This window comes from Aotus nancymaae, unplaced genomic scaffold, assembly GCF_030222135.1.
Source record: "Aotus nancymaae isolate 86718 unplaced genomic scaffold, 86718_ANA_hifiasm-v0.15.2.pri h1tg000006l, whole genome shotgun sequence".
In the NCBI taxonomy this organism is placed as follows: Eukaryota; Metazoa; Chordata; class Mammalia; order Primates; family Aotidae; genus Aotus; species Aotus nancymaae.
In genome coordinates this window covers 77,525,673-77,553,076 of record NW_026988417.1, presented here as the reverse complement: position 1 = coordinate 77,553,076, position 27,404 = coordinate 77,525,673, and the positions used below count along the sequence as shown (strand labels likewise).

At 40.4% G+C, this 27,404-nt stretch overlaps 1 protein-coding gene across 1 annotated transcript in view; it reads right to left on the bottom strand.

The window, feature by feature from the left end:
* Window positions 1–24,691, bottom strand: part of CDS1 (CDP-diacylglycerol synthase 1) — a 70,160-nt gene extending 45,469 nt beyond the window's left edge. Inside the window, exons 1-3 of the mRNA XM_064368822.1 lie at window positions 24,341–24,691; window positions 9,900–10,027; window positions 5,415–5,511 (exon numbers count right to left, since the gene is read on the bottom strand). Coding sequence (XP_064224892.1) covers window positions 5,415–5,511; window positions 9,900–10,027; window positions 24,341–24,457 — 342 coding nt within the window. The 5' untranslated portion in view covers window positions 24,458–24,691. The remainder of the gene's footprint in view (window positions 1–5,414; window positions 5,512–9,899; window positions 10,028–24,340) is intronic.
* Window positions 24,692–27,404: the final 2,713 nt, after the last annotated feature.

Sequence of the window (27,404 nt, the reverse complement as noted above, 5' to 3'; positions counted from 1 at the left end):
TGCATATAAAGTTAGAGCATATTTATGTTCTAATATGCTCAGGATAATGTTATTCACAATAAAAAAACAACAACAATAGAAAAAAAACAGAACATAACCTGAATGTCTAAAAATAACACAATGATTTGAATAACTTTAAATGATGCACTGAATGAATTCGGTTATTCATTCACTTTAAGTAAATAACTGTATGATGGATTACATTCCATCAAGCAGACAATCTTGTAAAGCTAATGATTATAAAGACCACAAAACACCACAAAACTTTTTTTTAAAAATTTTGGTTTTTTTAGAGACAATATTGTGCCATGTTATCCAGGCTGGACTTAGACTGGAACTTCAGGGTTCAAGCAATCCTCCTGCCTCAGCCTCTCAAATAGCTGAGAATACAGGTGTGTGCCACTGCACCTGGCCATGAAACTTTTGATATGATGTTTAGCTTAAAAACCAGGATACATAGTGTTAGTCACATTATTATTATAACCATGGGTTTTACAAATATAAATTAAGTAAAAAATTATGAAATAAAATATATCAAGCAGCACTATTAATTGCATTTTGGTAGTTAACAATAGGGCAATATTGTTGGGGATGATTATTTTTAATTATCTATTTTCCAAAGTAATTTGAATACACTTACACAACTCTCACAATGGGAAAAAGTAAACAAATTTTTTTTTGAGACGGAGTCTCGCTCTGTCACCCAGGTTGGAGTGCAATGGCACAATCTTGGCTCACTGCAACCTCCGCTTCCAGAGTTCAAGCAATTCTCCTGCCTCAGCCTCCTGCGTAGCTGGGATTACGGGCACATGCCACCACACCCAGCTAATTTTTGTATTTTTAGTAGAGACAGGATGGGTGGCCAGGATGGTCCTGAACTCCTGACCTCGTGATCTGCCTGCCTCAGCCTCCCAAAGTGCTGGGATTACAGGCTTGAGCCACTGTACCTGGCCAAAAGTAAACACACTATTTAAAAGTAAATTACATAGCATGGATTAAAACTTAATAACAGCAGTTTCCTAGAAGGCAAGGGGGAAAAAAACCCTCTCATTATCTTCTGTATGTTCATATCTGCCTTTAAATCAAAACATGCTTTAGTAAATCCGTCACTTAGAAAGAGTGATTCCAAGCTGTGAACACCATAATTTAAAAACCACAAATAGGCTGAAGGAATAAAAAGTGTCTTTTAAAAAACATGGGTATGCATTCCATATTAAAATAGCTATAATTTCATAGAAGTTTTTGTTTGTTTTTGGCACTGAGTTTCACTGTCACCCAGGCTGGAGCGCAGTGGCGCGATCTCGGCTCCTGCAACCTCTACCGCTTGAGTTCAAGTGAATCTCCTGACTCAGCCTCCAGAGTAGCTAGGACTACAGGTATGCACCAGCACATCTGGCTAATTTTTTTGTATTTGTAGTAGAGACGAGTTTCACCATGTTGGCCAGGCTGGTCTTGACCTCCTGACTTCAAGCAATCCACCCACTTTGGCCTCCCAAGGTGCTGGGATTACAGGCGTAAGCCACCGCACCTGGCCTCCTAGAAATTTTTAATAAAACTTTCTTGAATTAGTCATTTTTGAGTGCTGACATTATATAGCAACTCCAAGCTAGATACAATGTGTACTTCTCAAAACATAAATGATCTTATGAATAGAAATGGTTTTAAAACACATAAATATCAACTGAGTACCAACTATATGTGTGAGTACCATCCATATCTCTTAACATAAATATTATATAAACATAATATATATATGTATGTATGTGTATATAATAAACTTAAATAAGCAATAACAGTTCAAACCTACTTTACTTAGATCTTTAATTTTTTTTTTTTGAGACAGAGTCTCACTCTCTCACCAAGGCTGGAGTGCAGTGTCATGATCCCAGCTCACTGCAACCTCTGCCTCCCAGGATCAAGCAATTCTCCTGCCTCAGCCTTCTGAGTAGCTGGGATTACAGGTGCATGCCACCACGCCTAGCTAATTTTTGTATTTTTAGTATAGATGGGATTTCACCATGTTGGACAGGCTGGTCTTGAACTCCTGACCTCAAATAATCCACCTGCCTCAGCCTCCCAAAGTGTTGGGATTACAGGTGTGAGCCACTGCGCCTGGCCAGATCTTTAATATTCTTATTTTCTTCTTTAATTAAACTCACCAATTGAAGCAAATAACTTGCAATAAAATCATATTTTCCTTTTGCAGTAGAAAAAAATACACAAAAAACCTAAAGTACTGTAGGCACACTTACAGTTCTCTTAAAAAATCCAAATCCAAATGTATACACGCATGTCTTTAAAACTGTCCTGAATTTTGTCACAAAGAGTGGTTAGAAAACAGTTTTTATTCACAAATTCTTGTCCTAGTTATTATACTCAACAGTTCAGTTTGGAGAAAAATGTAAGGTAATCACAGGGGAACCCACCAAACCTGCCTAAGTCCATGTACCTAGGATACTGGTGGTTTCTGATATCTTAGATCAAAATTTTCTTCTAAAAGAGAATAATACCTCAAATGATCTCCCTTAGTTTCAGTGGCTCCTTACTGCTTCCCAAATAAAACCCAAACTTCTTCACATAGTATTGCAAGGCCCTCCAGAATCTGATCTCTAATTATTTTTCAGCCCTGTGCTAAACAAAACAAAACAAAACAAAACAAAACAAGCACCTTTTTCTGCCACCCAGGGAGCACCATGAGCAAAGGTCCAAATGGCATACTTCCAGCCACTTGAACCTTTGCTCACAGTGCTCCCTCTACCCTGATAGATTGCTCAAGAGCATACTAAAGATCCCTTCACCCACAAAGCCTTGCTGAGCTCCTTGCTCTCACTTGGTTCCTTCTTCCTCAAGTCTGCCCACTCACCACCTTGGCACTGAAAAGTGCTCTACACACACTCGCTTCTTAAATGCCCAAGTCCCGGGGCCAATGGTGATCATTTTAGCCCTTGGCATATTCGGCGACAGAAGAATGGGAGCTGGGGGCCTCTACCTGGAATCAAACCCAGACACCTGCCCACCTGGCTTTCAACCTTGGCTTCCTCCGCCCTCACATTAGGTCTATCCTATTTATTATCCATTTTTCCTTTGTGAGAAAAAAGCACTTTAAGATCTTGGCAAATTAACAGAAAAAGAAATTAACTTCTTATTCATTTTCATTACTTGATTTCCCCAAGGAAGTGCAAAATTAATGAGAGGACAAAAAGAGAAGTGAAAGAGGCTTTGAGGTGCTTAGCAACTTTAAGTGGCTTCAAGAGCTGATGGAATTTGTTTTACATCATGTCTAATTTCACATCAAAATTTATTTATAAAAGGAAAACCATATCATATAGTTCATAACTTTATGAGCTATGAATAGAATTGAACATGGAGGGAGACTGGCAAAATGCATAAACACGTTTCTTTTGTTTTTTAGAGACAGGTTTTCACCATGTTGGCCAGGATGGTCTTGATCTCTTGACCTCGTGATCTGCCCGCCTTGGCCTCCCAAAGTGCTGGGATTGCAGGCGTGAGCCACTGCACCTGGCAAGATAAACACATTTCTAAGAGGGCAAGAGCAAAAAGAGATGAAGGAAGTGAGTACCTAAGAGCCTGGATTAACTGAGAAGGAATCAAAAGAAGTAATAATGATGATAAAATTAACAAAGGCAGCCACGGGGCAGGCACCCTTGAAAGCAGGCTCTCACTGTGCATTGTCAAACCATGCTCAGCATTGCCTAAATGCTTGACGAATGCATTGAACAAATGCATTTCTCCTTGGTTCCAACATTTGTGGGCTTCAAATGTTTCACGCTTTAGGCACCTGGGCTTTTGTACACAGATGTCCTCTGCCTGTGATGGTCCTTCCCCAGGCTCCGTCCTTCACCTTGCTGACTCCCACTCAACCTTCAGATTGCAGCTCACGTGCTTGGCACTGTTCCTCTGGAAAGTCTCCCAGCTCCCTTTTTGCTCTCTATTATTCTCTTTTTTCAAATGTTTATTGTAGTTTGTGATTATATATAGTCATGTGTTGCTTAACAACAGGGATATGTTCTGAGAGATGCATCCTTAGGTAATTTTGTTGTTGTGCAAACATCATAGCGTATATGTAGACAAACCCAGATGGTATAGCCTCCTATACACCTAGTCTATATGGTACAGCCTATTGGTCCCAAGCTATGAATTTGTACAGCATGTTACTTTACTGAGTACTGTTGGCAACTGGAATAAAATCACTAGGAAATAGGAATTTTTGGCTCCATTATAATCTTATGGGACTTCTATCATATAGTTGTCCATCACTGACCAAAATGTCATCAGGTGGCATCTGACTGTAAATACATAATTAGTTCTTTAAAGTGTAGATAGTATGCTCCATGAGGGCAGAGATGGGTACATTTTTCTCAGTACCACTGTATCATCCCTAGAACTAACAAAATGCCTGGCATATAGCAGGCATCTCTGAAGCATTTGTTACATCAATGAATGAAGGGCTTAAATATTAGTTTGGCTTCATGACTAGTTGAGCTTCCCACGTACACCAAAATCCAAAACTCCCAGAATGGCTTTTCCTTGCCTCTCCAGTCCCCTACATAGACACCCTCTACATGTGCAACCTGCAGATCTTCCAATGTACCACATCCTCTCATTACCTCTATGCCCCTCCTGTGATGTCCCCACTTTGGAATTCCTTTCCCTGACTAGTCTTCAGGACTCAGCTTCGGCACCCTCTCTTCTGGAAGCCTCTCCTCATCTCTCCCTCAGACTGGATTAGGTGCTTTTCTACCATACACTCCTAACGTGTTCTGTCATAGAACTTACCTTGTTTATTTATCATACTATTTATTCATATGGTTACTTGTGTGTTTCTGCCATTACGCTGAGTTAATCAGGGATCCAGCTAATAGTCATATGTTGATGTTATGTGTGTATATTTCTGCCTTTTTTTTTTTTGAGACGGTCTCACTCTGTTGCCCAGGCTGGAGTGCAGTGGCACAATCACAGCTCACAGCAGCCTCGACCTCCTGGGCTCAAGTGATCTTCCCACCTCAGCCTCCCAAGTAGCTGGAGTTTACAGGCGTGAACCACCACCCCCAGCTTATTTTTTAAAATTTTTTTGTAGAGATGAGGTCACCCTATGTTCCCCAGGCTTGTGTCCTATCTTTTATAAAATATGCTTGGCACAATGTCAGACACATAGACATGAACCTGTTACACAATCTTGGTCTCTGCTGGATGAACACATTGAGTAGTCATTTTACAAACAGAAAAGATTAGGTCAGATCATATCATGAACCAAAAGACACTTAAAGGAACTAAATACGCTATGACTGAGTGTTGAACTAACATCTTTTTTATTATATGCTAAAATTACTTCAATCATATATAAATGTTGAAAAACAAAGCAAGAGACGCTTAGGAAAATGTCAAACACTTACAAGAAGCATCAACATGAAGGATCCCATATAGATGATCAGGAAAAACAATGAGATCATAGTTAGAGTGAGAATTCCACGTATCCACCAGTTTTTCCACCTACAAAGAAAATGTAAAGTTAAGATTTAATGTGTTCTTAAGGTTTTCTGTGTGGTTTCAATATTGATTTGCCAGATTTAGAAATTTTCCTTAACTATACTTTAAGATTCCACTACTTCACTTTATTTAATAACAACAAACAACAAAAAACAAAACCAAACAGCATTCATTCACACACCGAGAGATAAATTAACTTTTAAAGTTATATTAGCCAAGAAAGAAAATAATTTTTGTTAAATGTGAGTGGGGAATAAATCGTGAGGTTAGGAGTTAGGTAGTCATGGTGGATGTGAAAGTCACACATCCCACCAGGGATCACATGAAGGGCAAGAACTGGTCAGGTACAAAAGCCCTCAAAAGAGATGATGCTCAGTTAGGATGGTAGATGAATACAGTAATGATTTTAAGAAGATGATAGAGACAGCACGGACTGCCAATGAAAAAAAGTAATGAAAGATAATACCAAACTAAAACAACAGTGGTTTCAGTGAAATGAAGGATTGAGGTGCCAGTTACCTAAGAAGTCAGCCACTGAGGATAAAGACAGATGGAAGGACACTTCTATTGTTTAGTGTACTGCCTGCTTTATTTGATTAGGAGCAAAGCCTTTAGTAAAAGTATTTTCTTATCCTTGGGGCTTTCTTTGTGCCTCAGAGCAGAACCTTCCTGCTGGTACAGTGGCTGGTCCCTGCCATGCTGAGATTTGGTATCTCCCAACCCTCACTGTAAGGACCGAGGATGCCTGACCACACCCCACCACTGCCATGAGCCTCACACTGCATCCCCAGTGTGCCATACAAATATCACTCCTTGTGTGACGATGTCATAAAAAATGTTGGCAGCCCTGTATGAAAAATCCAGAATAACTCAAATACATGGATAGTGATTTCTGAATGCTCCTATATACAAATGACAACTTCTACGTCTGAAATTGTTGTTTTTCTTTAGGACTTTTCTAATTTTTATTAACTGAACTGGTAGCATTTAAATTATGTTACAAGAGATTTTGATTCAACTTAAAGTCTAGTTACATATATGCACTGTATTCTAAGCACGAGTCCTCACTCCTCTTTTTTTAAAAAAATAAAGACAGAGTCTTATTATCTTGCCCAGGCTGGTCTCTAACTCCTGGGCCCAAGTGATCCTCCTGCCTTGGCCTCCCAAAGTGCTGGGATTTCAGGTGTGAACCACCCCAGTCCTCATTCCCTCATTCCAAGAAATATTAGCCGCCTTCATAAGATATGGAATCACTTGAGACCAGGAGTTTGAGGCAGCCTGGGCAACACAGTAAAAACCCAACTCTACAAAAAACGAAAAAATTAGCTGAGCGTGGTGGTGGTGGCCTGTGATCCCAGCTAGTTGGGGGAAGAGGGGGTGTCAGGAAGCTGAGATGGAAGGAACACTTGACACTAGGAGGTCAAGGCTGCAGAGAGTCATGATTGTGCCACTGCACTCCAGTCTGGGTGAAACAGTGAGATACTGTCTGTAAAGAAAAAAGATAACATTCCTTGCTTTCAACAACTCTCAGATATAGCTTAAATACTTCCAACTAAACACCATTTTCAAATACTCCTTTTATCATGTCATTTCTGCACACAGGATCTAAAATACCAACAACATACATTTTTTTTCTAGCTTCCAAGTTTCTTCATAAGGTAGTCAAATTGCATTCATTCAACTTTATTTCCCTCCACTGTTTAACAAACTACATAGACATAAACTTCTCATGCAGGCATGAGCATGGGACAGAACTAAAAGTGAGTGTAGAGTCAAAAATGCTATGGCTGAAAGGCTCTGTGTAGCTGTATAGATATAACTGACTGTGGATTAACAGATGGATTAGGAAACTGGGCTAGGTCACTACTCTAGTCAGAGGTAAATAAAGGACCATAAGCCAAGGCAAAATCCTGTCTCTACAAAATATACAAAAATTAGCCAGGCATGGTGGCTCACACCTGTAGTCCCAGTTACTTGGGTGGTTAAGGTGGGAGGACTGCTTGAGCCTGAGAGGTAGAGGTTGTGGCGAGCCAAGACTGAGCCACTGCACTCCAGTCTAGGCAACACAGCAAAACCCTGTTTAAAAAAAAAGTAAGGGGAGGGCATAAACTTCACCAAGCAATTTCACTTTTAGGACTTTATCTTATGGATATTAAAACAAAGTTTCCTACAAGAAAATGTCTAATGTAGAGGTATTTTTAATTGTGAAAATTTAGTAATATACTAAACGCTCAGCAATAGGTGGTCAGTTGGATAAACTAGACTATAGCCATGTAACAAAGTATATCATACAGACATTAAAAACGTTCCTGAAATATATTTAGGAGCATGAAATGTTGTTCCTAATAATACCATAGAATGAAAATGAAAACAGTAAGGTAGAAAACAGCACAATCTATTTTTGCTTTACATACACATATATACACATATACACACACACACACACACACACACACACACACACACAACATAAGAAAAAAGCTTCAAAGAGTAAACACCAAAGTATTCTAAATATTAATGTCTTGGCAGGAGGACTACAGGATTTTTTTTTTCCTGAAGGTAATGTACATTTCTTATGTAATTACTATTTTCAGTTCTATGTATCTACAAATTCTAAGGCTTTGCAAGACAGTCTGTTTTCAATATTAGACTAAAACCAGGATAAAAATGTATAAAACAGATTTTGTAACGTTCATGTAATCTTTGTAGAGAAGTTTCTTGAGAAGATTGAAACCATTATACTATCCATTGTTCATTTTCTAAAACCAATTCACTTATAAATATCATAGATAAGAATATATGCATCGAAGCCACAGTAATTAGTTCAGAATGTGGTTCCATAACTTACTAGCTACATGATCCTTGATATACTATCTGCCTACATTTCCACATTTAAATACTTGTGTTATGAGGTTGCCATGAGAATATTAGTCAATACATATAAAGTGCCTGAGGCAATGCTAGCACACAGTAAATGTTAAATAAATATTAGCTGCTAGTATTTGCTATTGTTACTCTACATCAGAGAAAAAAATTCGTGATTAAGGAAGATCTTACTATGAATGACACACACGAATCCAGCATTATTCTCACAGAAAATCAACTACACAAAATTTCAGGTCTGAGATAGACTTGATGAGATTTTAATGCAAAGTTACATCTGTAAACTAGGTCATGAAAACAACTGGGAACAAGAACTATTAAAATAATCATGCTTTTAATAGTAGATCAAAGATGTGTTCTATCGGTTTAAAAATATGAAAATGTTGCTTTTAACCAACGTATCCTAAAATGGTTATCCCCTACAAAGTAAAAAAAAGAAAAACTCATATTACATTTACGAGATATGACTAAACTATTGGTTTTCAGACTGCAGGCTATGACCCAAGGATAAAAAATCAATTGAGTAAGCTACATGTAGCATTTTTTGTTCAATAACATAGGATAGCATCAAATAGAAAAGAAATCAGAAGGTATCACATACAGTAATGGGAAGAATTCATAACATTTCAGTTAAAATATATATTTGTGTGTGTCTTGGAATGCAGTGTACAATGTATTTCTTAATGTGTCATAGTGTCAAAAAGTTGGGGAAACACTATTGTTTCATTCCAATATGTAACACTTCACACATTAATCTGGACAAAAGCTTAGGTTTATTTTGCTTTTATAAATTTTATAATTCACATTACTAAAGTATACAATGAAAGGTAATACATAATTAGCTGAAATTTTGTAGTCATTAAACATTTTTACATGTTGCACAAATATAAAATGGTAATGGGTTGTGGAGTTTTAGACAATAATCTTAAACTTGGTTAAAAGAAAAAAAAAATACTGGCCTGGTGCCATGGCTCACACCTGTAATCCCAGAACTTTGAGGAGCCAAGGTGGGCAGATTGCTTGAGCCCAGGAGTTCAAGACCAGCCTCAGCAACATAGTGAAAAACCCATCTTATTTTAAAAATGAAGAAAGAAACGAAAAAAGAAAAAAAAAAAATACCTATTTCTGTCTGGCATTTGAAAAATAGGGAACAGAGACTATGGAGTTTTCTTTATTAGGTGTTCTGATACCAGAAAAAGCAACCTGACGTGGTAAACAGATCACAGACTTCAGAATCCGACAGCCCAAGGCAAGAATCTCAGGTCTGTATCTACTAGCTCAGTAACCTTCAATAATTACCTCTCAGTCTTGGTTTTCTTGTACTTCACAAGGTTTTAAGGGTGGATATAGATTAAGTAGATAGAACTATACCTCAGATATTAGGTGGCCTTTTTGACCACCTTAATATCAGAGCTGGAAAACTTACAAAAAGTCAGACTGATTACATGGACAGGGATAACCTCAAAGCCTATCTTGTACACTAAGACATACTCTTCATCTAATCATACCTTGAAGATAAACCAGATAGAGCTTTCTTGAGAATCTCAGGGGTTCTATCTGAGGATGGTGGAATTTCTGGAATATCAGAATCTATTCTGGAATCCAAATCTCCATATCGGTCATCAATATCTGTTTCCTAAAATTAAAAAAAAAATTACTTTGCAAAATCATGTTTAAAAAAGCACATGCTTGCCAGTACATTCATTTATTGCCCAGTGTGTCAAATCTCAGTTACATAATCTGAAACAAAGAAGCAACTATTAACTTATCTTGAACATCTTAGCACTACTATACTTCTTTGTTAGGAAAGTTTGATTGCCTTTCCTAAAATCTACTGTTAATAATACAAAGGATAATTTTAAACAAAAGACACAAAAGAAGCTTCCATGTTTTCTAAATCAGAAATTTACCCCTACAATCAGATAAGTATTGTTTTGCTACTTAACCAGGAGTTCATGGTGTTAGTTCCATGTAGATTCTGATCAGCTGTTAAGAGTCCCTTTATAAATTTGATTACAATTAAAGCATCAACAATAAGAGTAGCATCTTACCTGAGTGTAGCGTTTCACATATATTTTTAAACATTTCAACTTGCATCATTTTTATTAGATCCTCAAGAGAGAATCCCAATTGAAGCAGGTCATGTAGACCTCATTTCTATTTTACTGATAGGTAAACTATGATCAACAGCATTTGGTGATGAGATTTTTAAAGAAGTTATTTAAAACACAAACTGACTTCTGAGTGCATGTACAGGAGCTGAGTGTGTATGCTGGAGACGGCAGGGAGCTCTAGGCCTTTAGACAAAGGTGGTCACTGCAGAATTTCCAAGGATAGGGTTTTCAAAACAGAAATAACATGTAATGCTCAGTTTTAAGCTATAAACCTCCACTGCCATGTTCTTCCCTCTTCTACAGCCTCTCCCCTCTCAAGCCCTATCCTCTCCATCCTACCCTGGCAACCTTCAGGTATGAGTGGTAAACACACAGATACCTTGGGAGAGTGGCTTACAGAGGAGGAAACTGGAGTGAGGGTGCTGAACTGGGCTAGAGAAAAGAGAATATTCCCTTGAGGCAAATACAAATAGATATTGAGCAGGATATGGAGCCTGAAATAATCCTAGGAATAAAAGCGCCCAACAATTCAGAATGTTGAGGATTCTTAATCCAAACTCAGCCCTTATTAGCTCCAAACGTCAGCAAACTTCACCACCCCTTTGAACTGTTTCCTCATCCCTAAAATGAAGCATTTAGTACAGCATCAAGGACTTAGTAAATTCAAATAAGCAGTAAGCTAATATTATGATGCAATCAAGTCTTCTAATTCCTCATCAGGAGGCTCACCAAATATAATTTTAGCCTTTGGGAGTATTTTCAGTTTTGATAAAGCACTAATAAACTTTAGTTTTTAGTTTAGTTTACTAACTTTTTAAGTATACAACTACAAAATTAAATGTGTCAATGTACCAGAAATGACAAATGAAATAGAAATGTCAAATTCCCACTGTGACAGAGAATCCATTGCCCCTGAAGCTGCTTAAATAGCAAGAGATGGTAACTAATAAACAACCAGACAGAAAATCTCCTCAGAAAACGGCAGAGCACCTGCTGTCAGTCTGATAAGCCACAGAGCTTTGACATCTGGAACAAGGGAACACATCAGGTTTTTTTTCCTTTTCCCTCCCATTTTCTTTTCACCTTTAATAATCCAGAGTATTAACAGGGGTGGTGTGAGGGGTAGTGGGGATGGTGATTAATGAAGTGGGTTTCTAGGGCAATATCACCATCCTCCAAAAAGAGCATGCGAATAGGAATCAGGAATCACCAGCCCTAATTCCACCTCAACCCTAACGAGCAGTGAGACAAACGGCAAACCACTTCCTTTCAAGGAAGCTCAGGCATTGGTTTCCTTACTTATAAAATACGAAAAGCATCAGACTAGCATTCAAATTATGCTCTGAAAAATACTAAAGTTCTCTGCAAGCCACTTCCAAGTCCACTTGGCAATAATGGTGATGTGCTGCAGCCCTCCTCTCTCCACCCTCAACAAGGCTGTCCTGCTTTTATTTACATCATTTAAGCTCCTGATTTCTATTTTATACCCTTTAGAGAAAAACAAAATAAAAACTTAAATTGAACTAGGAATCTCCTATTTCATTCTAGTAATTAAAGAATGCAAGGTAATTTCTAAATAGTGGCATTTTGGAGCAATGGTACTCATCTATGAGAATAAGTAGCAGAGACCCTTATTTTACTGTATTTAAGGTATACACTCTGTTACAAAGATGCTAGACTTGAAAAGGAAAACAAGAGTGTGAATGGAGATCAGGGGAAGGAAAGAAGTACTGTAATACTTTTAATTATCAAATAGAGTCATGCAGCATTGTGCACGTTGAATAAAGGTATTTATTTATTTGTTTATTTCTTTGAGATGGAGTCTCACTCTATCACCCAGGCTTGAGGGCAGTGGTGCGATCTGAGCTCACTGCAGCCTCTGCCTCCCAGGTTCCAGAGATTCTCCTGCCTCAGCCTCCCATATAGCTGGGATTACAGGTGTGCCCCACCACACCCGGCTAATTTTTGTGTTTTTAGTAGACGGAGTTTCATCATGTTGGCCAGGCTAGTCTCAAACTCCTGACCTCAGGTGATCCGCCCGCCTCGACCTCCCAAAGTGCTGGGATTACAGGGGTAAGCCACTTGCTGAAGGTATTTAAGATGTTTACAAGAACCTAAAAATTCATAGCTTCTTTTTCTTAAGCTCATAACTTAAAGATAATGATCCTCAACTTTCTATCTTGGGCCTGCGTTCTCCCACCACCACGTGATCTTGTGGATCACAGATGTCTCCTGGTAAATTTATGTCTCTAGCTTCCAACATGCCATCTCTAGGTGGTTTCCACTGGCATCATCTGTAATTCAACATAAGCAAATGGACTTCTCTCTCTTCCACATCAAAATGCTGCCTCCCCCTGTAATTCCTACTCTGGAGAACCATCAATCCAGTTAACCAATTACTCAGGTCAGAAACTTGGGCATCAACTTAATGCTTCACATCTGCTTCCTTTAACCAACACATTCAGTTGGCACCAAATCTGTCATTTGTCTTTCCCTCCATTTCTTTTTCTTTTTTCTTTTTCTTCTTTTGAGAGAGGGTCTTACTCTGTCACCCAGGCTGAAGTGCAGTGGAGTGATCTTGGCTCACGGCAACCTTCAGACTCCTGGGCTCAAGCCATCCTCCCATTCCAGTCTTCTGAGTAGCTGGGACTACAGGCATGCACCAGCACACCTGGCTAATTGTTTTGGTATTTTTCATAGAAATGGTCTATCACCATGTTTCCCAGGCTGGTCTTGAACTCCTGGGCTCAAGCAATCTGCCTGCCTGGGCCTCCCAAAGTACTGGGATTACAGGCATGAGCCACCATGCCTGGACTCCCTCCATTTCCATTTTCATTCACTGTACAAGCCTTGCTGAGCATCACTTTCTTCTTTTAACATCCCAGAGGCTTTTTTGGAGAATTTTTTCCAAAATTTCTATGAAAACACAAAGGATGAGCAAAAACAAGTTTGAAAAAAGAATAAAGTTGAAGGACTTATATTACCTGTTTTCAAGAGTTCTTATGAAGCTACTGTAATCAAGACAATGTGGTATTGGCATAAAAGACAAAATGATCAATGGAAAAGAATAGTCCAGAAATAAACCCACACACATATGGTCAACAGATTAACAACGAAGTTGCAAAGGTAATTCAACAGACAGTACTGGAACAATTTTAAAAAAGATCCATACCTCACACCACATATAAAAATTAAATCAAAACAGATCATAGACATTTACATAAAGCTATAAATCTTCCATAAACTCTCTGGGACTTTGGTTGGGCAAAGATTCTTAGTATAACAAAAGCATTATCCACAAAAAAAAATGATAATTATAATTTCATCAAAATATATTGATTCAGGCAAGAAAAGAAAAATAGCTCAGAGCTGACCGAGCTATGTGAGGTATGTAAAATTTATCAGGCCCCATGGGACTTCGTGCAAGCCTGGGAGCAACTACTTAAAGGCATTTTGTTCCAGACTCACTGCCTCACTCCTTATCTTCCTAGAATCTGTGATACGAAGAATTATGTGTAGACAATCAATAGTTTATTTTTATGTAAATTCTTGTTAAACAACTTAGGAAGTGCCTTTTCTTTTTTCCTTAAAAACTCACTTGTAGGCCGGCTTGGTAGCTCAAACCTGTAATCTCAGCACTTTGGGAGGCCAAGGCAGGTGGATCACTTGAGGTCAGGAGTTCAAGACCAGCCCAGCCAACATGGTGAATCCCCTATCTCTACTAAAAATACAAAAAATCAGCCAGGCGTAGCAGAGTGTACCTGTAATACCAGCTACTTAGGAGGCTGAGGCAGGAAAATCGCTTGAACCTGGGAGATAGAGGTTGCAGTGAGTCAAGACTGCGCCACTACACTTCATCTAGCCTGGGTGACAGAGCAAGCTCCATCTAAGGAAAAAAAAACAAAAAACCTTGTAACTGCTGCTCATCAGAGTGTACATTCAGGGCAACTTGACCCTAAGCTCCAAAGTGGCCATCCTCAAGCTTTGGGCTCAAATAATCATATATTCAAAACTCATTATTTAAAGTTGACAGAGGATGCAAACATATGCTGTAAACCTACCAAGACAAGGAAGGAATACCTCTGAGAGGACAAGTAACCTAGGTCACTAGCTGGTATTCTTATCTTCTTTTATCCTTATATTTCGTATACCTTTTTGTATCAACCTCATATTTATTAAAAGCAGTATGCATTATTATAAATAGGACTACTACATGCAGAATTCCAGGGCACTATCTACATTGAACTCTACATGAATAGTGTGCCACAGAATTGTTCAAAGCCTCAACTCTGAGACAGCTCAAGTACAAGCATAATAAGTGGGTGAAAAAATAAAAAGCACAATCTTGAAAGACGAGTCTAACTTGGTTTCCCAAATCGGGATTTTTAGATATTGAGATAAATGTAACATTCCAGATGGGCTTAATAAATATTCACTGACCCACATACAGCCCCACATTGTTTGTGAAATGATCTGCTTGTGACTGGAAGGTAGCAGAGAGCCAAACCTTAACTGTCAAGGTGTCAGATCCCACCTGGGCCAGCCAAGTGATGAAGTCAGATTGGCTACATCAGCCTTGCAGAAAGCTTTTAAATAGCTAGACATGGTTTCTGGCAAATAAAGGGTACTGCAACCATAGCCAGGAAGTAGAAAAGCAACACTACTTTCTTAGCCATGAAGTTTGCAAAAAGCAGCTATAAATTTCCATAGGTATGAGCTCCTCACTCTGAACTAGACTCTTTTCTCCCATCTGTGCCTTTCAATTTCATATTTCAAAAGTTTAAAATCTTGATAGTTCTGAGAAAATCTTAAGCAAACAAACATTGAATGACATAAGCTGAAAAATATCTTTCACCTATTTCTGATGATAAGAAAATAAGTAAATACTTAGAGAAATAATAAACCTGGGGTATCTCAGGGATGATCAAAAACCAATTGGTTGGCCGGGCATGCTGGTTCATACCCGTAATCCCAGCACTTTGGGAGGCCAACGTGGGCGGATCACTTGAGGGCGAGGGTTCAAAACCAGCCAGGCCAACATGGTAAAACCCTGTCTCTACTAAAAATACAAAAATTAGCCAGGCATTGTAGCGCGTGCCGGTAATCCCAGCTACTCAGGAGGCTGAGGTGGGAGAATTGCTTGAACCTGGGGGTCAGAGCTTGTAATGAGCCGAGATCATGCCACTGCACTCCAGCCTGGGTGACAGAAACTCTACCTAAATACATACATACACGTACATACATACCGTAATTGGTCATTAATGAAATTAGTTCCTCTCCATTTCTACAGTCGTTGCAAAATGTGATGTCATTCTCATTAAATAAGTTCTGAAACATTTCTCAACCAAATAAAGTGTAAACAGCTATAAAATGAAATAAAAGCTAATGATTTCTTGTAATTGATCATAAGTAAGCAAGGAAATATTTGAAGTGCTGTTTTAAATCTAGGTGCCAGAAATCACCCAATTACAGGCTTTCAGCTAAAAATTTCTAATCCAATGTGAACATTTCATAGATTCAAAAAGATAAAATTAGTCCAAAATCACACAAGGTATTAACAAAGTAAAATTTTTTTAATGTTTTAATTGATTTTATACATTTAGGACCACACACCTGATTTCTCCTTTACATTTTTTAATTAGAAAATTTCAGGTAAATCCTAGCTCTAAATACCGTGATCCTGAGCAGGGCATTTAGGCTGTCAAATTCCAATTTCTCACACGTAAACTAAAGCTATCTCCCTTGTCTATATAATTGTTAGCACACTCAAATTGATATTAAGTATAGGCAAGTATTTTACAAATTATAAATTATTTCACACTAGTAAATTAGTTTAGATCATTATTCCATGCAGTGAAAGTTTATAAATCAAGAAATTAGTATATTCTACAGTTAGTTGTTGAGCAACAAATCCTGACACCACCTCTTTTCTCAAAGAGTATAAAACAGCCACAAAATAACATTCAAGCAGTGTTTTGCTTATAGTAGGTACTCAACAAGCATTTACTGAATGCACAGAGTCAACCAAGCCAAGCCTCAAGAAATATGATTATAATTTCCTAAATTACCTATGTTCTTTACACTGAATTAAAATCTGCATTTTTGGAAAAGACATCCCCAAACATAGAATAGTTAAAGGAAAACAAACACACCAAACCCTAGTATTTATCTGTGTTATCTGGGAAGATATGTGAGAGTCTATTTTATAAAAATGAAATTCATAAACACATAAAGAATACTCATATAACGTGTATATATCTTAATTTTTTTCATAATTTTCCAGAAGATATTAAGTTGTCTCACTTTTCCCCCAGTGTATTTTGACAAACAAAATATTGTTTGCATTAAAAAAGAAAAGAAACTTTTATTTTGAAGAATATGAGTCTCATTAAATTATTAGGCCCAAAGAGGCATTTAAAATGTGACAGCAGTCATATCTCTCAATTCGTTGAGCTAAACAATTACTTCTTCAAGCCACTTGCTATGTTGGCTCTGGCCTGATACCAAGTAGCCATAAAATGTCATAGATTAGACACTGTAACTCATACCTTACATTTTAAAAATGAATAGCCAATCACTCATCAATATTATCTCTGTAAGGCAATGAGAATTCCTTTCAAACAACTTTGTATCAGCCCATTCCTTGTTCCTTTTTGCCTTTAAAAACTTGCTTATAACAAGGGCCAACCAAGGAACTCCCCCAGGCAACTTGAAGTATGTCCCAGGCAGCTGTCCTCACTTTGGCTCAAGCAAAGTCTTTAAATTTGGCTCAAGTAGCGTCTTTAAATTCCATGTTGTGCCTCAGCTTCTTCCTTAGGATGATAGAATCAAAAAACCCACTGTGGTACACACACATCCAAAGCTTGATGTAGTTGAAGACATTCTATGGTAATATCTCTCAAAATAATAAAAAAATGAATTGTTTAAAGATCATAAACAGTAAGTAAAAATTCACGTGGTAACCCTCAGATACTCTTTAGAAATCTCAAGTTAACTACCATTCCTCACCAGTACATAGCTTACTATTACATTACCATGCCTTTATGATTCACTCTTTCATTAGTATAACTTTAGTATTCCTAGAAACTCTTGCTAGGAGTTCAGGTTATTTACAGAAATTTCTAAAAGACACATCAATTCTTTGAAAGGAAGCATCAATGAACAGTTTAGTCCTCAGACTCTTTGAAAACTTTTGCCTCAAAATCCTTATCTGGCTTATCCATCAAACCCAAACTGTTATATTGTGACCCTTACCCAATCCTAATCAATTCCCCACATTAAAGACCTGCCTTAAACCAAACTTCCAACTCTCAAATAAGTTACACCCTGCCTTTCCCCCTCTGAAATACTACCAAGGCTCTGTGTAAGTGTTCTCCTTCACTGCAGTAAGCTAAAAACCCAGCTCTGTCTTATCACTTGGTTTGGTTGCTGATATTAGGGAAGCTAGCATTTTTGAAAAATGTTATTAAATGAAATGAATATGCTGTGCATGATAAAAGCTGAATCATGGAAAATTATTTAGGTGGTAATATTGACTAATAATTGACCAACAATTAGAGAGTATCAGCCCAAATGGTAGTCCAGAAATCTAGATCTGAACATTAATATTTTTATTAACAGCCTAGATATAGATGAAAAACTATAAAAAATGTTCATTACACTTATAGGTGACATCAGCATAACCTATAGTGAAGTCTACCAAAATGAAGAAGTAATTTACAAGAACAAAATAAGGCTTTTTGTTTATAAAAACAAAATAAAGGCCGGGCCATGGTAGCTCACATCTGTAACCCCAGCACTTTGGGAGGCTGAGGCAGGTGGATCACAAGGTCAGTAGTTCCAGACCAGCCTGACCGAAATGGTGAAACCCCATCTCTACTAAAAATACAAAAATTAGCTGCACATGGTGGCGTATGCCTGCAATCCAGGCTACTTGGGAGGCTGAGGCAGGAGAATTGCTTGAACCTGGGAGGCAGAGATTGCAGTGAGCTGAGATCACGCCATTGCACTCCATGGCGATAGAGTGAGACTCCATCTCAAAAGAATAAATAAATAAATGAATAAATAAAGTAGACAAAATGCAGTGTTGAAGCCCAGACTGTATCCCAGGGCAGTAAGTGGACAGTGGGATAACCAGTGAATTTCCAAATAAAATCTGCAGTCTAGATGATATTATAGCTATGTTAATTTCTTAAGTTTTGACAAATGTACCATGATTATGTAAGATATAAACCTTAGGGGAAAGTCAGTGAAAAGTACACAGAAATCTTTGTAATCCTTCTATAAATGAAACCAGCCACTTTTACAAAAATTATAAAGGTGAGAAAATCATGACAGTGCAAAAAATCTGACCTAACCAACTCTATCTTGCCTTTAACCTTCAAGCTAACCATGGTCATTCCCAAGTAAGAACCAAGCTAACTTTGGAAGAAATTTAGTTTATAGGTTAAATGATAATAGCCTTCCCTAAACTAAACTGCCTTTATAAAACTAACAAAAGGTCACAAGTTTAGGATTATGAGAGGGAACTGAATTTTGTTGAGGTTACATGTAAACAACTACCAGCCACTGCTCTGGAGATCACAAGATTTATAACTTCTCCAATTACTCCTATACATAGTATCACTAATAAAGAAGCGAAGATTGGCATTTTAAAAGATAGACCCCTTTCAGATTCTTACATTTCTGATGACTGGATAACTCCCCCCAGACCAACAACTCCTGTGGCCCCCACCCAGAAGTAGACTCAGCGTACAAGGACCACTTTCCATACCCCTATGATTGTCTCCCCAACCAATCAGCAGCACCCATTCCCTAATCCCCTGCCCACCAAACTATCTTTAAAAAAGTCTACCCTCCAAATTTTGGGGGAGGCTGATTTGAGTACTAATAAAACTACGGCCTCCTGTTTAGCTGGATCTGTGTGCATTAAACTCTTTCTTTATTGCAATTCTCCTGTGTTGATAAATCAGTTCTATCTAGGCAGCAAGAAAAACCTGTGGGGTGGTTACATAAAGTTATTCCAAAATTAGTTTATTTGAAAATAATAATGTATTTATAAAAGAAGCTGTATACATCTCAAATGGAGGATGGAAGTTTACTGATCTCTGGATTGTTTTCCCCTCAGCTTTACAAACCAAAATCTCTAAGTAGCAGCCCCATGCCCAAGCACACACAGACCTTACCTGAAAGCACACTATTCCACATGTGCTCCCCTTGATGGGCCACAGCTTCAATATGCACCCTCTTTTCTCCCACTTCAGAGTGTAGCAAGTAAAGGAAATTAGAATATTTCAACCCAAATTATACTTCTTTGACTTCTTTTGAGATGGCTATTCAGAGGGCCTGCAAACAAACAGCCCCGCAAAGCTGTCTTTTGTGAGACAGATTTGCATCTGTAGAGACAATGTGCACTGATACAACCAGGCTTTCTCTGAGGTCCTCTCTTATCTGAATTTAAGGAAGATTAACTGACAGTCCAACACCTTTAAAGCTCTGAAAGAAACATTCACCATCTATTCTTTCTGAGGGCTGCTCCCTATGAGGTTTCATCTACACGACAGGACCACCTTTGCCTCAAGATGGTATATAAGCTTCTGTAACCCCTTCTGGGGTTCAGGTAATCACTCTGTCTCCCGCCTCCCATCCCACAAGTTAATAGATTTGTATTCAATTTCTCCTACTAATCTGCCATTAATCTCCTGTTAATCTCTTTTAAGTTTTTTTCCGGCAAGTCTTCAGAGGGCAGAGGGAAAGTTTTCCCTTGGTCTCTACATAAGTCAGGTCTTAGCTCTTTCCCTTACAATGCTCATTCCCAGTCAACCCATCAGATCCTCACCAGCCCACTTCCCTGCTGACCCGAATCTGTGGCCATCCACTTCAATCCTGGCTTCACTGATTCTCTAATTCTCTACGTCCTAGACCTCTGGCATTCCCCAGGCCTAAATCACTGCTATTGCTTTTCTTCTTCTCAGCTATTAAATGGGGATATTCCTAACACATACATTCACATAACACCAAATATGACTGGAACACATTTGAACTGTCATTTTTGGGGAGTGTAATATGAAATGACCAAAAGGTAACTATTATAGAACTATACAGGAAGATTCAACTGAATACAAATTTATTGTATACCAAATTATATATAAATATATACAAATATAAATATATATGAATTGGGTTAAACAAAGTTGTTTCTAAGATCCATTGAAGCTTATTTGTTCTGAGTTCCTACTTTACTAAGAAAACTGAAGGCACTGAACAGTTGATCTTCTCCTTTCTGCTTTTCAAAATGTTCCCATATCTTCCTTTCATTCCTTCTTTCTTAAGGAAGGGACGTACATCCCTCTTGTTTTTCCTTGGATATCTCAATAATCCATATTCTCTACCCCATGTTTGCTTTCTTTTTCCTAGGGCCAACACATTGTCTTCAACATCTTTACTCGCTTGGCTTTTACAGAAATATGTATTTTCCCTCCCCTAAAAAGAAAAATCTTTGTTAATCCTTCTGTCCTCTCTAGCTGCCATCCTGTATTCCTTTCACTGCCACTTTATAACAATAACTACCAACATTTTACCTCTCAGGTTCCTCAACCTAAACCTGCTTCTACTTAGATCTTTTGCTAAATTCCATTTTCTTTTTCAGCCCTTATTCCTAAGTACCACTGATGATATCCTCTAAGCCAGGGGTTCCCAACTCCCAGGCCATAGACCAGTACCGACCTGTTAGGAACTGGGCTTGTTGGGAACCCGGCCACAGAGCAGGAGGTGAGTGGCCAGTGAGTGAAGCTTCCTCTGCATTTACAGCGGCTCCCCATTACTTTCATTACCGCCGGAACTCCACCTCCTGTCAGATCAACAGCAGCATTAGATCCTCATAGGAGCATGAACCCTGTTGTGAACTGCACATTTGAAGGATCTAGGCTGCACGCTCCTTATGAGAAACTAATGCCTGATGATCTGTCACTGTCTGCCATCACCCCCAGATGGGACTCTCTAGTTGCAGGATAATAAGCTCAGGGCTCCCACTGATTCTACATTATGGGGAGTTGTATAATTATTTCATTATATATTACAATGTAATAATAATAGAACTAAAGTGTGCAATAAATGTAATGTACTTAAATCATCCTGAAACCATTCTCCTGACCCCATCAGTGGAAAAACTGTCTTCCACAAAACTGATCTCTGGTGCCAAAAATGTTGGGGACCACTGCTCTAAGCAATGCCTCCTCCTTTTGCTCTCAGGACCTTCATTATCTCTTCCTCTGTATCTCCAACCCTGTGCCTAGAATGCTGACTCAAGAAAAAACCCCACATGTCCTTTGCCTAGAACACCCTACCCAAACCTTTGCAAAACTGGTGAGTCCCAGGAATCTTTTCTTTCCCAGCTCAACCCTCGCCCACTGGTTAGAGCTTTTCCTGTAGTCTCCAGGTAGAGGCCAAGCATGCCTGTATGCTAACAATGAGCTTTGTACAGACTTCTAATAAGTCGAACTCATATATGTCTCCTCCAGGACTCCTTCAGGGGGTCCCTTGTCATTTTTCAAATACCACTCCAAAGTTTAACACTTGGGAACATTCTCTGCAGTTAAGAAGTACTTTTTTCACATGTTAATTCTTTGGATCACTGAGCCTTCTCTCAGTATAAGTCACTAGTCCGGATATGTTAATAACACTATTATCAAAAGACTACAAAATGGCAATGCATGGGAGTGTAATATAATAGCAGAATATAATATACCTCCTTCACTTCTTTCACTAATTTCCCCAAGAGTTTTGCCTTTACTGCAACAGAACAAGAAGCCCCTTAGAGTTTGAACTGACCAAATATTAACCAGCCTCCAATGTGCAAACTGATTTTAAAATAGCCCTTGACCTGGATATATAGGTGTATTCAAAGACACACCCTGATAAGAAAGGATGGACAGGGATAGAGTTCAACATCTATAAACTTGCTAAGTCAAAAGTTCCTTGTGATAAACTCTAAAAGTAGAGTAATATTTTAGATATGGTTTGAATATGTTCATCCTTGTCTAAGAAATCGTGATGAAATAGGTTACATATAACAATGTCTACTTTCAGAAAACAAAATCCAGCTGGACATGTATTAAGGAAAGCCAGCAGTACTGCATTGATAAATAAATATGCAGCGAAGTAACGCAGTCACAGATAGCTAGAGACAACAGTTCTAATGAGTTAAATCACACCACAGAGTAGTTTCCACTTTAAATACATTATGGTGTTAACAAAAAAAAAAAAAAAAGAAAGAAAAAACTTAATTCCAAAGATACTTTACGCATGGCTTCCTGAACATTTTTTCTCTTACTAAAAGCTTGTTAGCTTTATCGAGCTAAGGAAGTCAACATGGAGAAGCTGGCATTTCCTTGTTGCTAAACTATATACCAATGCTAAAAACAAAACAAAACAAATCCCAACCTAATTAATTCTATTTTGGGTCTAGTTTCCCAGGCAGTTTTCACAGACTATTCTCAGCCCACTGTTTTTAGTTTTGTAACTTCAACCTTCAGTAGCTGGAAACTGTTATTTTTGGGTAATTCCTTGACACATATGTTCTATTACAGATTCATTTTATTCTACTTATTACCATCAAGGGCAAGACGAAAAAAGCGTTACCCCATTGATTCTAAAGTTTTAGTCCTAAGAATCATGTTTATTTCGTGATATCATGTGATATGTTCCTATTAGGGCTTTGTAATTTGGGTTACATGAAATTCATTAACATCAACTTTCACGTGGAATCCTCCTCAAATCAGAACTGCCAGAAATTCTAAGCAATCACATAAACCAGAAAAAAAAGAATCAGGAAACTTAAGTTCTAGTTTCAAGAGGCACAAACTTGACCTTGGGCAATCCACCTCACTTCTGTAATTCAAACTGCAATGCCTGCTTCCAAGGTATGCTTCTAGAAAAAGTTTATGTGTTTCAGGTTTTCCAAATAAAATGGAATTTTCTAAACAAACGATTTTATAAAACAATCTATTCTCTGGCCCAATTTCCCAAACCACCCAGTCCATAAGGTCATAAAACTGCATTTCTTCACAAGTTCTTCCTTGTACCACTGTATTACCAAACACACCCGAATTTCTTTTCTAGCTTTAAATAGTAATATTACATCTACTTATTCTTAAATGTGAAAGGAGAGTAATCTGTAGAAAAGGGAGTGAAAAGTCTTCATGAATTAACGTGTCGGGTTAAATGAAATCCACTGGTAGAAGAATTGCACTGTCTGAGGTGTACTCAAAAGAAGCTGGAAGATTACTATTACGTCACGTGTATGATACTTTCAAACCTCCAAAATCTATCATACTGAAAAAGGACGGAGGAAATAAAAGTGCAGATGGGGTAGCGCTAGAAGCCAAGCCTCTTGGGTCAGGATCCAATGAAATGTTAGAGCCCAAGGTGCACGTCTCCAGTCCTTACTAACTTTGTTTCCTCTACCGAGAAAATGAGTGAGGTAGAGCTACAAACTTGCAGCCCCTGGTGGGGGCAGGTCTGCATCCTGATTCCAGCGTCGGCCCCAGATCCTCAAGAGGGGACCGGAAAGGGATGAAACTAAACTGTAGCCTGGCTGAGTGACCCATGTATTCCGGGCAGCGGCAGCGGTCACCCTGGGAACCGCACCGCCACTGGGATCGGGGATCCAGACCCCCTCTGGGGAAGCAGGAAGCCGTGCCAGGCAGCGAGGAAGGTGCGCGGGCAGCCTGCAGCCTGACCTGACGCTCCACGGGCCCCACCCTTGCTTTCAGGTGTCCCGCTTCCAACAAGGACCCAGTCAGGGCGCGGCGTCCCCCTCTCGCGGCTCCACTTACTTTGTCGCTGGTGCTCTCGGTTTCGTGGTCGCCGCCGGCCGCGTCTCCCTCGCGGGGTGGCGGAGCCACCGCTTCCCCCGGGCCGGGGAAGCCTCCCCGGTGCCTCAGCTCCAACATCTTCCGCTCCCCCGCCGCCGTGGCCGCCTCCTCAAGCGCCCCGAAACCTGAGCTGCGCGCAGGGTCCTGCAGGCGGGGCGCCCCGCCACCTCGCAGCCGCGCCCTGGAGTCCCACAGAGACGCGGCCACTAACCCCGCCCCAGCATAGAGCGGCCGCCGCGCCGGTCACCTCCAAAACGGCATCAACGAGAGAGCGCTCGAGGCCGCCTGCAGCGAACGCGGCTCCGGCGGAGGGGCGGGCCCCGGGGGCCGTCTCGAGGTCCCCGGCAGACTCCCGGCGCCCGGCGCCCGGCGCGAGCGGACAAGCCGCGGACGCGGCCTCAGGTTGCCAGGTGCGCGTCTCCACGCAGAGGCCCAGGTGGGAGGAGGAGAAGAGGCGGGGAGAAAAGGAGGACGCTCGACCCGCTTTAGCGCCGCGCAGGGCTCCAGCCCCCTGGCCGGCCCCTCCCGCCCCGCCTCCCAGAGCGGCACTCGGAGTCAGCGGGTCCAGCTCCACACACCTCTCCCGGCCCCTGCCCCGCGCACCGGCTCTCGCGCCGCAGGCCCCACCCCTCTGCGCTACACTGCGGCTCCCACAGCCCCGCCTCCCATGGGTGACGTCACGGGGCCGGCCCGCGGCCCCGCCCTCGCCTCTGCGTGCTGGCAGGTGGGGACCTGAGAAAAGCGGCGGGGCGGGAGGAGGCGGGAGGAGGCGGGAGGAGCTGGGAGGAGGAGGCGGGGCCGGCGCGGGCTGGAAGTAAGCAGGGAACTCTTGCCCGCAAGTCCCAGGGCAGCTGCGAGGACTGGAGGAGCTGCTCGAAGACGCCCGCTAAATGTTGACAGCGCTCAGCACTGCTCCTTCAAACGCCTCCCCGGCCAGATCAGCTTGACGCACCCGGCGGGTCGCAGCTCACAGGACCAGAAACTTGTCTGGCAGGACGGACTGGTTGGCCCCGCGACATTCCAGCCCGGTGTCATCACCTTGAAAACAGGAGATGGGTTTGCCTCACTGGGCGTCCAGGGATGGGTCGGCCAACAGTTCCAATCACAACTGCAGCGCCGTCTCCCAGAAACTCGGTACTGAATCTCACAAGGTCACCCCCTAGGATCCCAGGACAGTGTGGGATGCTGTGGGGTGCAGTTGCTATCCAGCTAGTCTCTGAGCAGTAGTGGACCTTGGGCTGCCAAAGCCTGAACAGGAAGGGCACAAGATCCGCATTAATTCTAGTCCTAATCCTGTTAGAAGGTGATTAGTTTTCTTGACATGTATCCGCACCTGGTCATTACTGACAAGCTAAGAGAGAAAGAGAGAAAGACGGAGAGAGGGAGGGAGGGAGGGAGCAAAGAAAAAAGGCAGGCCTTCACAGAGACAGGACAGTGTTCAGGAGCGCACCCTTATAGAAATAGATCATTACTGACAAGGTAACAAATGAAAGAAAGGAAGGAAAGGAAAGGAGAGGAGGGGAGGAGAGAAAAAAAAAGAAAAAAGGCGGGCCTTCACACAGATAGGATAAGGTTCAGGAAAGCACCCTTATAGAAATGGATCAACTATATAAACTCCTCAAGGTCATTACTGACACAGTAAAAGTAAGTAAGGTGTTGAAAATTTACTAACAAATGAGCAAAACCAAAAGTCCGAGTAGTAGGCATTGAAAAGCAGAACACGAAGACATCAATTTACCTCACCAAACAGATCTTTGAAGCTGTGCGGTTAGTTTGGGTTGCCACCTTTTCAAAAGGATGTTGAGAAACAATAATGTGTTCCTTATGGGGAGGATAGCAGAAATGACAGAGAAGATATGAAAATAAGTCCCTAATGAACAGAGGACTATGGGGTGACTACATTAATAAATTGTCCAATTGTTTGGAGGATTAGAAATGAAGGACTGCTTGATAAGGAAGAAGATAATCAAAATAATAGCTGAAGAAGCTAGTGAAGCCAGTAGTAGGATTTCCATCTCTAGCTGCCACCCTACCCTGCAAAAAGGATTCGAAGTGTTCCATTCTAACTCTCCCGGAAGTCAAGAAACCTGAGTTCTAGTGCTGCCAATGCCACTAATTGCATGGCCTTGGTAAGTCATTAAACCTCAGTGTCCTCAGCTGTAAATGGACAGTAAGAAGGATGGCCTCTGTGGTCCCTTTTAGCTCTTAGATGATTAGAATCCAGTCTTTGGTTTTCCCCATAGCCCAAGAAAAGGAGACCTAGCACACAAGGTGCCTGAACAACTTCCTCTTTCCCCTCTCCCCAGTCCCCTCATGACCCATTTGACTTTTTCCCTTTGCTGCAGGAGGAGAAGAGAGGGAGAGGAGTGGCAGGAGGAAACAACAGAGGACAATAGTGCATGACAGAAGAAACTATTCCCCAACCCAGGAAAAGTGAGACCAATCCAAAGACGGCCAAAATAGAATGTGAGGTACTACTTACCTCACTTTCCTTAAGCTCTGCTCCTTCCTGTATTTTAGCTAAGACAGCAATTTCTTTCAATCTTCTTCATTATAGTTATTATCACTAGTTGAGTGAATGGACTGAGCCCAGACAGCAGGAACCAGCTTATTCATCTTTCAGTTCTAGCTCTTTCCAAGGTGCCAAACCTCCACCCTCCTATAGATAACAATGTTTGCTGAAGAAGTAAATGAAGAAATGATGGGATTGCAAAGGTACAGCATAACAAGGGAAATAGATACAGTCATGTGCTGTTTAACAGTGGGGATATATTCTTAGAAATGTGCCACTGTGCAACATCACAGGGTATACATAAACCTAGATGGCATAGAGTGCAGTGGAGCAAACAGGGGTAACAGCAGCCTGGACCTCCCAGGCCCAAGCAACCCTCCTGCTTCAGCCTCCCAGATAGCTAGGACTACACACAAACACCACCATGCCCAGCTAATTTTTAAATTTTTGTGTAGAGATGGGGTCTCCCTATATTGCCCAAGCTAGTCTTGAACTTCTAATAGCCTGATCTTG